Below are 12,598 nucleotides of genomic sequence, written 5' to 3' on the forward strand. Positions count from 1 at the left end.
GGGCTGCAAGGGGGAATGGGCTGTCAGCTGGCACTTAGGTCCTTCCCAGCATGTTACTCGAAGTTTACCTCATGCATAACAGACAGAGACCAAATGGCTTTACACTAAACTTTATCAACTTTGGGTAACTTCTGTTCTGCCCTCTGGGCTAAACCTAAATTCCCTTTCCTTGACTCTGCAGCTAAAACCTCCAAAACCTATGAAAGAGCATAACTCCTTTCTGAACGGTCCTAGGGTGGCAGTTCTTGCACCAATGGATCCAGACCGGACCCCTGCTAAGTGTGGGGACCAAACAAAGGTTTGCTTCCTGCCTTCAACTAGATATTCTATGTATCTCTATACCCCTGGGTGCTACAACGGGTTGATACCCAGGTGGGTGTTGCAATGTTCTGGGGATCTTGGAAATATACACGATGAACGGCTAGTATGTATAGTATCTCCATAACTCCTTATGAAATCATGTTCCTCGAATGTTCTTTGACAGATTTACAGTGATGCTATATTGCAAGCCAGCCTTTGTCCTGCTCTGAGCTGCTCAAGGTGTGAGATCTGTCACTTAAAGCATGCAAGGTTTGGCCCCCCTGATCCTTCTAGCTGCACACTGAAGGGGATTTTATAATTGCATGCCACATAGGATACAAACGATTGTCATGAAATGATATTGCCAATATTCTTCACACCCCCATGTGCAAGAATATAACTATTATAATACTGCCCATATGCACAAGAATATAACTACTATAATACTGCCCCTATGTACAAGAATATAACTACTATAATACTGCCCCTATGTACAAGAATATAACTACTATAATACTGCCCCTATTCTGTAAGAATATAACTGCTATAATACTGCCCACTATGTACAAGAATATAACCACTATAACACCGCCCCTATATACAAGAATATAACTACTATAATACTACCCCTGTATAATTATTGTAAGAATATTACAATAATAATTCTGCTCCTATGTACAAGAATATAATTACTATAATACTGCTCCTATGTACAAGAATATAACTACTATAATACTGCCCCTATGTACAAGAATATAACTACTATAATACTGCTCCTATGTACAAGAATATAACTACTATAATACTGCCCCTATGTGCAAGAATATAACTACTATAATACTGCCCCTATGTACAAGAATATAACTACTATAATACTGCTCCTATGTACAAGAATATAACTACTATAATACTGCCCCTATGTGCAAGAATATAACTACTATAATACTGCCCCTATGTACAAGAATATAACTACTATAATACTACCCCTATGTACAAGAATATAACTACTATAATACTGCTCCTATGTACAAGAATATAACTACTATAATACTGCTCCTATGTACAAGAATATAACTACTATAATACTGCTCCTATGTACAAGAATATAACTACTATAATACTGCCCCTATGTACAAGAATATAACTACTATAATACTGCCCCTATGTACAAGAATATATCTACTATAATACTGCTCCTATGTACAAGAATATAACTACTATAATACTGCTCCTATGTACAAGAATATAGCTACTATAATACTGCCCCTATGTGCAAGAATATAACTATTATAATACTGAACATAGTAAGGCCTAAAAAAGACATTTGTCCATCCAGTTCAGCCTATATTCCATCATAATAAATCCCCAGATCTACGTCCTTCTACAGAACCTAATAATTGTATGATACAATATTGTTCTGCTCCAGGAAGACATCCAGGCATCTCTTGAACCCCTCGACTGAGTTCGCCATCACCACCTCCTCAGGCAAGCAATTCCAGATTCTCACTGCCCTAACAGTAAAGAATCCTCTTCTATGTTGGTGGAAAAACCTTCTCTCCTCCAGACGCAAAGAATGCCCCCTTGTGCCCGTCACCTTCCTTGGTATAAACAGATCCTCAGCGAGATATTTGTATTGTCCCCTTATATACTTATACATGGTTATTAGATCGCCCCTCAGTCGTCTTTTTTCTAGACTAAATAATCCTAATTTCGCTAATCTATCTGGGTATTGTAGTTCTCCCATCCCCTTTATTAATTTTGTTGCCCTCCTTTGTACTCTCTCTAGTTCCATTATATCCTTCCTGAGCACCGGTGCCCAAAACTGGACACAGTACTCCATGTGCGGTCTAACTAAGGATTTGTACAGAGGCAGTATAATACTCTCATCATGTGTATCCAGACCTCTTTTAATGCACCCCAAGATCCTGTTTGCCTTGGCAGCTAATGCCTGGCACTGGTGTCTGGCACTGCTCCTATGTACAAGACTATAACTACTATAATACTGCTCCTATGTGCAAGAATATAACTACTATAATACTGCTCCTATGTACAAGACTTTAACTACTATAATTCTGCCCCTATGTACAAGAATATAACTACTATAATACTGCTCCTATGTACAAGAATATAACTACTATAATACTGCTCCTATGTACAAGAATATAACTACTATAATACTGCTCCTATGTACAAGAATATAACTACTATAATACGGCCCCTATGTACAAGAATATAACTACTATAATACTGCTCCTATGTACAAGAATATAACTAATAATAATACTGCTCCTATGTACAAGAATATAACTACTATAATACTGCCCATATGTACAAGAATACAACTACTATGATACTGTTCCTATGTACAAGAATATAACTACAAATACTGCCCCGTGTACAAGAATACAGTTGGGCTCAAAAGTTTACATACCCCGGCAGAATTTTTGCTTTCTTGGCCTTTCCTCCACTCATGGTTAGTGGTTGGATGAAGCCATTTATTGACAAACTACTGTGGTTTCTCTTTTTTAAATCATAATGACAGCCTAAAACATCCAAATGACACTGATCAAAAGTTCCCATACCCCATTTCTTAATACCGTGTATTGCCCCCTCTAACATCAATAACAGCTTGAAGTCTTTTGTGGTAGTTGTGGATGAGGTTCTTTATTTTCTCAGATGGTAAAGCTGCCCACTCTTCTTAGCCTCCAGTTCCTGTAAATTCCTGTTGTCTTGCATGAACTGTGAGCTTGAGATCTCCCCAGAGTGGCTCAATGATATTGAGGTCAGGAGATTGAGATGGCCACTCCAGAACCTTCACTTAGTTCTGGTGTAGCCAATGACAGGTCGACTTGACCTTGTGTTTTAGATCATTGTTATGTTGGAACGTCCAAGTACGTCCCATGCGCAGCTTCCAGGCTGATGAGTGCAAATTTGACTCCAGTATTTGCTTATAACATGCTGCATTCATCTTTCCTTCAACTTTGACCAAGTTTCCTTTGCCTTCGTAGCTCACACATTCCCAAAACTTCAGCGATCCACCTCCGTGCTTTACAGTAGGAATGGTGTTCCTGTCATCATAGGCCTTTTTGACCTCTCTCCAAATGTAAAGTTTATGGTTGTGGCCAAAAAGTTCAATTTTGGTCTTATCACTCCAAATTACCTTGTTCCAGAACTTTTGAGGCTTGTCTCTGTGCTGTTTTGCGTATTGTAGGCGAGATACTTTATGGCATTTGCGCAGTTCTGGCTTTCTTCTGGTGACTCGACCATGCAGTCCATTTTTCTTCAGGTGCCTCATTATTGTGCATCTTGAAACAGCCACACTGCTATTTTTCAGAAAGAAAGTCCAGTATTTCAGCTGATGTTACTTGTGGGTTTTTCTTTGCATCACAAACAATTTTCCTGGCAGTTGTGGACGACATTTTTGTTGGTCTACCTGACCATGGTTTTGTTTTTACAGAGCCCCGATTTTCCAATCACAGTTTGAACGCTGCTGTCTGACATTATCAATTCCTTGGATATCTTTTTGTATCCCTCTCCTGTTTTATATAGTTCAACTACCTTTTCCGGAAGATCCGTAGACAATTCTTTTGCTTTCCCCATGACTCGCAATCCAGAAATGTCAGTGGCTGGATGAAAGATGCAAGAGTCTGTCTGGATCCCAGAAACTCACTCAGCTTTTATGCACACACACGGATTACAAGCAAACAGGTCACAGGTGAGGACGTTACCTTTAGTCGTCATTCAAACCAAATTTGTGTCAACTTCTGTGCATGTTATCAGGCCAAAGTCACCAAGGTATGTAAACTTTTGATCAGGGTCATTTGGATGTTTTGGGTTGTCATCATGATTTAAAAAGAGAAAACACAGTAGTTTGACAATATATGGCTTCACCCAACCACTAATCGTGAGTGGAGAAAAAGTTTTGGTGTTATCACTCATATTCTCTGAAAGAGGGCCAAGAAAGCACAAATTCTGCTGGGGTATGTAAACTTTTGAGCAAAACTGTATAACTACTATAATACTGCCCCTATGTACAAGAATATAACTACTATATCACTGTTAAAATGTACAAGAATATAACAACTATAATACTGCTCCTTGCTCCTATACAAGAATATAGCTACTATAATACTGCCCCCTATGTACAGGAATATAACTACTATAATTATTATTTATTTATATAGCATCATAATACTGCCCCTATACAAGACTATAACTACTATAATACTGCTCCTATGTAGAGGAATTTAACTACTATAATACTGCCTCATGTGTACAAGAATATAACTGCTATAATGCTGCCCATACTAATATAAAATAAATATTGTAAATTGACCACAATATATATGATAATGATCATGATTCTAATATTTCTTATTAGATTATAGGTGTGTTAGGAGACCAGAATCCAGCCTTTGACCGTACAGAAGTACCATCAGTCACCTGGCCAGACTGGATGTCCGACCTTCCTGATCACATGCCCCTATCTGCTTTAGCCATACCAGGAACTCATGACACAATGGCTTTTTTTGGAGGTTCTCTTGCTGAATGTCAAAGTTGGAGCCTAACAAACCAATACAATTCTGGAGTTAGATTCTTAGACATACGGTGCCGTCATTATCAAGATCGTTTGCCCATTTTCCATGGAGTGTCCTACCAGCGTACCGATTTCACCCAGGTTCTGAGTGATACAGTAAATTTCCTAAAAGAATACCCACGTGAGTCTATTTTAATGAGAGTGAAGGAAGAATATGAACCATATCAGAACACCAGGAGCTTCTACCAGAGCGTGGATGAGGTTTTGAAGCAGATTGGTGAGCATTGGTTCTTTCGATCAGATAGACTTCCAACTTTAGGAGAAGCGAGAGGCAAAGTGGTAATCCTACAAAACTTTCCATCAAAAGGTGAAGGTCCAGATTTTGGCCCTCCATATCCTGGATCCATGAGTATTTCAGATGATTATCAAGTCAGTGATGACTCAGTCAAATGGGCAGAAGTTGAGAGGCATCTAACAGTCACTCAAAATGGAGATCTCAATAGAGCTTACCTGACGTACTGTTCAGGAGTACACTGGCTTCTCTACACACCAGAGTCCCTGGCTCGTAAGATCAACCCAAGGGTACTTGAGTATCTTAAACTTACATCATCATTCTCAAGCAGAAAGAGGTCGGTTGGTGTAGTAATTATGGACTTTCCGGGGGCGGAGCTCGTGAGACAAATTATTTTGGATAATTGGGCGTGAAGAAAGTAAATGGAGTTAGATGGAGCATAATAAAGAATATCATCTCCAATTGGCCAACGTTGTCTCTACTGAAAGCTAGTGTTTTCCTCAACCTGGGGGGAACATCTGTAGTAGGTGACTTCAACTGCTGTTCTTCACATATATTTCGTCTACATTCACATTAAAGGGTCATTCACACAATATTAATCACAAGTCAGAGGATTAAAATCTTAAAGTAAATAAAATGTCAAAGGCAAGAAATTTTTACAATTGCTTGCTGCTTTGGATAAGGCCCTTTGTAGACCAGAATGTCAGTGGGTTTTGCCTATCTTGTAGGCCATGGTTACATCCGGTAGGTCTTCTATGACAGGTCACATATGCCATGGGCGTAGCTATGGAGACATTTTCTCTGAGTGCAGCCAGCAGGGAGGCGATGGAAGCCACTTAATGAGTTGGTCCGAGATGTCTCCCAGGTGACAGCATTTTGCCACTCCTGGGAGTAAAATTCAGCCATTCTTCAAGACGGTTGCCAAACTGAGAGGGAGCACAGTATAGAGATTGGGCCGTATAGGGGAGGCAGGGTGTGAGTGAACAGTGTGAAGGGACCCAGTATGAAAAGGGGGCAGTGTGATAGGAACAGTTAAGGTAGGGTTATAGCTTATAAAGGCGGACAGTGTGTAGGTTATAGTTAATAAGGGAGGTTAATGTGATGGTTATAGCTAACAATGGCGGACAGTGATGGTTATAGTTCACAAGGGCAGACAGTATGGATGCACAGTATGAATGCTATAGACAGGTTTTATCGCCGGGAGAGGAGTCACGGAGGCAATAAATCTAGAACACGTACAGAACTGGAGAATAAGAAAACTTTACACACGGCAGTGGCGACAGACAAGAATTGCAAGTATTGATATACTCTCGGTACCAGGTGATTATCTTCTTGTTTGGGCACGTATATGATGTTTTTAAATTTATTTAAAATGTGTGGTGAAACTGTGGGGGCATCATAAAGTATGGAGGACCCGCATACAGTGGGGAGGATCCCCTCATACATTGTAGGCACTAAATTGAGGGGCCATTATACAGCGTAGGAGCTAATGCGGGTGTTACGGAGTGGTGGAACCACTGTGCCATGGTCCGAGGTGAGCCTGGAGGAGCGTAACTAGGTGAACATCTGACTCTTCGCTAGAGCCCCTGATGGTGGAGTTAGACTTGGCTCCAGATGCACACAGCAGCTGACCCCCAAGGGACAGGAAGTGTGAATGGCCAAGAAGGGAAGGTTCAGCTGGTACAGGCAGGCACAGCAGTAACCCCAGAGTGGCAGGTGCTGCTAGGTATGGCTGGAAGACAGGCAGGCACAGGCAGGAGCAGCTGGTATGCAGACAGGCACTGGCGGGTACAGGCTGGGGTGGCTGGTGTACACGCTGGCCCTGGCAGGTGCTGATTCGTATGGCTGGTATACAGATAGGCACTGGCGGGTGTAGGCTGGTGCTGGCAGGCATGGCTGATACGCAGGCAGGCAGATACTAGCAGGCACAGCTGGAATACAGGCAAGCAGATGCTGGCAAGCAAGGCTGGAATAGGGTAACACACAGCAGGTATGGGAAGACAGGGAAAGCAGGTACTGAGAACTGACAAGCATGCAGCAAGGCAGAGTGAACATATTGCTCAGGCACCTCCCATCAGGTGGAGGTGCCTTAAATAATAAGTGCCTCTCAGCCAGTTATGCCACTTTAGTTTCACACACACTGTCCCTTTAAGAAGGAAGGTGCCCTAACCAGAGTGCACAGGGATCTGCGAGCTGTGCCCAGAACCTAGGCAGCAGCAGAAAGAGGAAGTGCGGAACGGGGGCCTCGGTGGTGAGTCGGCGCACCCTGCGGGGGGAAAGATGTAAGCATGCATCATAATATGGTGGAGCAGACAGACAGGGTCCAGACCAGAATAAGAAACATAGCTGATAGTCTGGATATTCATGGTTGAGGTCACTGCAGCTTGAGCATTAACGGAAGCAGCTACCAATGTCAAGTTATCCAGGTGGATTCTTAGATAGGACATGGTCTTGTCCTGCTGGTGCATCTGGGGGGAGACCTTATGATAAAGGTCAAAAACTGGTGAGTGTGGAAAGCCAGCAGGTTCCATAGGCTAAGCATACTGTAAAGGGAGTGGTGGAACCACTGTGCCATGGTCCAAGGAGAGCCTGGAGAGGCTTGACCACCTGAATCTTCACTAGCGCCCTGATGGTGGGGTTGAACTGGACTCAAGATGGACAACAGGTGCTACACCAGGATGGACCCCAGATGCACAGCAGCTGACTTCCAAGGAGCAGGTCTCTGGAATGGCCCAGAAGGAAAGTTCAGCTGGTACAGGCAGGCACGGCAGGAACACAGGAATGGAAGGAATGGTAGATGCTGGTGGGGACGGCTGTTATACAGACAGGCACTGGCTGGTGCAGGCAGGTACAGCTGGTATACAGGCAGGCAATTGCAGGTGCAGGCTGGTATACAGGCAGGCATTATCAGGTGCAAGCAGGTACGGCTGGAATACTGGCAGGCACTGGCAAGTGGAGGCTGGTGCTGGCAGACATGGCTGGAATACAAGTGAGAGAAGCAGCCACACTCAAAAAAAGGGATTTTATGCTTCAGTTTGCAAGTAAAAAAGATTTTAAGTTTATTGAACATTCACCACAGGAAAATATCACTACAATGAAGTGCCAAGGTAAGGTAACGTTTCGACCCTGTCTTTATCAAACCTCACTTGGGAAATAGAAAAAATAGCCAGTCACACTGACCAACCGCCTTCAATATATCTGGGTCAATCCTGGCTATTTTTTCTATTTCCCAATTGAGGTTTGATAAAGACCCGGGAGAAGGGCCAAAACGTTACCTTACCTTGTTATTTATCAACTATTTTGTGCGATATGACTCTGACTTAAGGGCATAAAAATTAAAAGTTTTAAAATTGCGAAATGTTCAAAATTTTTGCTAAATTTCTTTTTTCCACAAATAATCGCAACTAATATTAAAGAAATGTTACCACTATCATGAAGCACCGTACAATATGTCATGAGAAAATAATCTCAGAATCAGTGAAATCCACTGAAGCATTCCAGAGTTATGACCTCATAAAGTGACAGTGGTCAGAATTGTAAAAATTGGCCTGGTCAGAAAGGTGAAAACTTGTTTGTGCTTCACTGGAGTAATGGCTTCTTCCTGGCACAGTGGCCTTTCAGCCCATGTTGATACAGTACTCGTTTCACTGTGAAACAGGTGAAACGCGTTGATCTTTCCTAACTGTATGCCAGTGCCCAACAATATGTGTCTGTAATTTATTTTTATAACTTCCCAATAAAAGTTATTTTTTAGCATTGCTGGATCTTCTCTTCCTCCTTTTTCACAGAGTCTCTTTAATGTCCATCGTACTCACAAACGAAAAACAAATTGTATCCTCCAGATCGCTGCCGGGAATCAAAACAGTCCGTATCCGAGACCTATTCCCGTGGGCGACTGTACCACCATGCTAAGCTGAGGGGTGCCAGGCCTTTTTGGCTCCAATTGGCTCCGTGTTGTCTCACACTGGCTGAGCTTTTCAGAGCCACCTGCTCTGAACATTTACAAACCAAGACTGACACACCCAACCATTTGATGCAGGGTTTTTAAATTAAATCTGCGGCCATGGGCTACTTGTAAGACCTGGCCTGGAGTAAGCGAACCGCCACACTACCATTCTGTAGTCCGCTCCAGAAAAAAAAGTCCATGCTGGGTTTTCTTAAATCTACCTTGGTCAAATAGCTTGCCCAAGACCAAACTTACTTTTATTTTGCACTGAAACCACAACAAGTCCTGTGACTGCAATCCACTCCAGAGGCCTCAATACGCTTTTATGGGCATCCTGGGGGACAAGTAGCGATCCTCGTATATAACACCTGTCGCTGCCTCACATACCCACCCTCTGTTCAAACTTGTGGGTTTGAATACTTGTCACGATACACGGGGCCCGTGACAGGGCATCCGCATTACCCTGCGACTTCCCCACCTGATGTTCCACGGTGAAATTAAAGTGCTGCAAAGAGAGAAACCATCTGGTGACCCGAGCATTCCTCTCCTTGGCATTTCTCATCCATACCAAGTGTGAATGATCTGAGACTGTCACCAAGAGAAACGGTCGACCAAGTAAATAATAACTTAGGGAATCCAATGCCCACTTAATAGTGAGGCACTCCTTCTTCACTACGCTATAATTGTTCTCAGCCGGGGAGAGTTTCCTACTTATGCAGTTGACCGGATGTTCCTTTCCAATCACCTCCTGCTACAGGACCGCTCCTAGGCCCACATTAGAGGTATTCGTCTACACGATGAAGGTTTTCCTGAAGTTGGGGCTGATGAGGACCGGCTGCCCACACAACATCGACTTCAGGGACTGGAATGCTTCCTTTGCTTGAGGATTCCACCGGATCATACCTGACTTCTTACCCTTTAACAGGTCGGTTAGGGGTGCTGATCTCCCAGCAAAATTGGGTATAAACCAGAGGTAGTATCCAATGATACCGAGGAATGCCCTCACCTGTTTTGTACTTAGCAGCTTGGGCCAGTTCTGGATGGCCTCAATCTTATCTATTTGGGGTTTGATAACCCTGTGGCCAATCACATATCCTAAGTACTGGACTTCCGTGAGTCCGATAGCACATTTTTTTGAACTTTCTGTTAACCCCATGATTCTGAGAGAATCCAGCACTGTTTGGACCTGGGTAAGGTGGATATTCTAGACCGCACCAAAGATGACTATGTAGTCTAAATATGCTGATTCTGATGAGGCTCTAACACTATGTCTATCAGCCTTTGGAATGTAGCCAGAGCCCCAAGTAATCCAAAAGGCAAGACGACAGAGTGATAGAGACCCTCTGGCGTGATAAAGGCGGTCTTTTCTTTTGCCGATTCTGTTAATGGGACCTGCCAGTAACCGTTGGTGAGATTGAGCGTGGCAAAGTACCGGGCCTTCCTTAGTCTCTCAATTAGCTCTTCCACCCCAGGCATTGGATAGAGGTCAAATTTTGACACCTCATTTAATTTTCTGAAGTCATTACAAAACGTAATAACCAGTCTGGCTTTGGAATTAGCACAGTGGGGCTAGCCCACTCACTCGGGGATTCATCGATGACTCCCAATTGAAGCATTTGCTTCAATTTGGCCGCTATGGCTTGCCTCTGGATTTCTGGCACTTGGTACGGTTTCATCCGTATCCTTACCCGGGGCTCAGTGACAATGTCATGCTGAATCACTGAGGTCCACCCTGGCAGCTTTGAGAATACATCCGTATTCTGTTGCACCAGAACCCGATCCTCCCGTTACTGCTGTTTGGTGAGAGCGTTATTTATTTGCACCTGATCCCTGACCACGTCCGTTGCTGGTGCCAGAAGGTTCCCTATTGGTCCTTCCAGGCTTTTAGCAGGTTCACATGGTACAGTTGTTCGGGTTTCCTCTTTCCGGGCTGGTACACTCTATCTACTTCTCCCACCTTCCCCCATATCTCATATGGCCCTTGCCACTTGGCCAAGAGTTTATTCTCTGTGGTGGGCACTTGTACCAACATCCGGTTCCTTTCTTTAAAGGACCTAACTGTGGCTCTTTTATTATACGTGCGGCTCTGCATTCATCAGATTCTCCTTCACTATGGGAATGACTGCAGCAAGGTATCACCATGTACACACACCACCCCCACTTTCTGTCCATTGGGGTTGTCCACGGCAACAAGGGACCCATGGACCAGAGTCACTAAGCTCCTCGAGTCCATGAGAGACTCCGTTTGGTACCCGTTGATGAGTACCCGGCACAGTTGGGGTTCACTGCTGACAGTGCCTGTAGCCGCGGTGCAGACCCGCTGGGTGTACATAGACAGCGAGTATACCTGCAGTCCATGGGTTCAGCTGTTAGGGGGCAGTTGTCAACCACATGTCTGGGCCCTTGGACCCACCAATACTTAATAGCTGTGGCACGACTAGACCTTGGGGCCGATTTAGGGGAAACGGAACTTTTGTCATCCTCATTTCAGGGTACCCTTTCAGTAAGGGCTCGGTTCCGATTAGCCCCAACAAAGGGTTGTGGACTTTTCCCATGCTCCTGGGCTGGTGGTGCCCGACATGACAGCCGAATTGGAGTTGAGTCTTGTATAAAGTCCTCAGTGGCCGTATACCGTTCAACCAGTCCAACCACCTGGTCCAGAGTGCCTGGGTCCATTTGCCCCACCCAACGCTGCATGGCTGCTGGCAGAGCCCTCCCCATCCGGTCGACCACCACCCTCTCTACCATCTGGAAAGGCGTTAAGGTCTCAGGCTGGAGCCTTTTTTTATTAGCTGCAGAAAGTCATATGCCTGAGACCTGGCAGGACGAGACTCCGCAAAGGACCACTGGTACATCCACTGAGCCCACACATATGTATTAACCCCCAGTTGGGCAAGGATCTCACCTCTCAGTTTCTCATAGTCCAGTGCATCCTCCCGACTGAGGTCCAGGCAGGCCTTCTGGGCATCTCCCGTCAGAAAGGGGGCCACCACTTCAGCCCACTGGGTCATTGGCAGACTCTCCAGCTCTGCTGTGCATTCAAACACGGTGAGGAAGGCATCCAAATCATCCTCAGGACTCATCTTACTCAGCGCTGATAAGACTTTGTACCATGCCTCCGAACGGAAGTGGACGCTGGTGAGTAAATCTCTCGCAGACCTGCAATCTGCTGCATCAACCGGTTATTTGTCTGCTGCTGTTGCTGATACTCCTGCTGCCGTTGCTCTTGTTGTTGCCGCTGTAACTGCAGTTGCTGCTCCTGCTGTTGCCGCTGAAACTGCAGCTACTGCTGCTGCGTGAGAGCCAACTGCTTGAGTATCTCCTCCATCTTTCCAGCAGGCTTGAGCTGTAGCATTGCAGGGTTAATTACTGACATGCAGCGGGTATTGGGTATGCCTCAGCTCAGTTCGCACTGCCAGCATTCTCCACCATATGTAGTGCAGCGGGATTGGTGCACTGTGACAGACAGGCAGTGACCACGGGAAAGTTCAAAACAAAGTCTCTTTTATGTCCATCATACTCA

The 12,598-nt window shown here is 44.4% G+C and overlaps 1 protein-coding gene across 1 annotated transcript; it reads right to left on the minus strand.

The window, feature by feature from the left end:
• Positions 1 to 9,865: 9,865 nt before the first annotated feature.
• LOC138674720 (uncharacterized) lies at positions 9,866 to 10,231 on the minus strand. The gene has a single exon (XM_069762537.1). It carries the CDS (start codon positions 10,229 to 10,231, stop codon positions 9,866 to 9,868), a length of 366 nt encoding a protein of 121 aa, XP_069618638.1.
• Positions 10,232 to 12,598: the final 2,367 nt, after the last annotated feature.

The sequence above is a fragment of the Ranitomeya imitator genome, chromosome 4 (genome assembly GCF_032444005.1).
Source record: "Ranitomeya imitator isolate aRanImi1 chromosome 4, aRanImi1.pri, whole genome shotgun sequence".
Classification (NCBI taxonomy): Eukaryota; Metazoa; Chordata; class Amphibia; order Anura; family Dendrobatidae; genus Ranitomeya; species Ranitomeya imitator.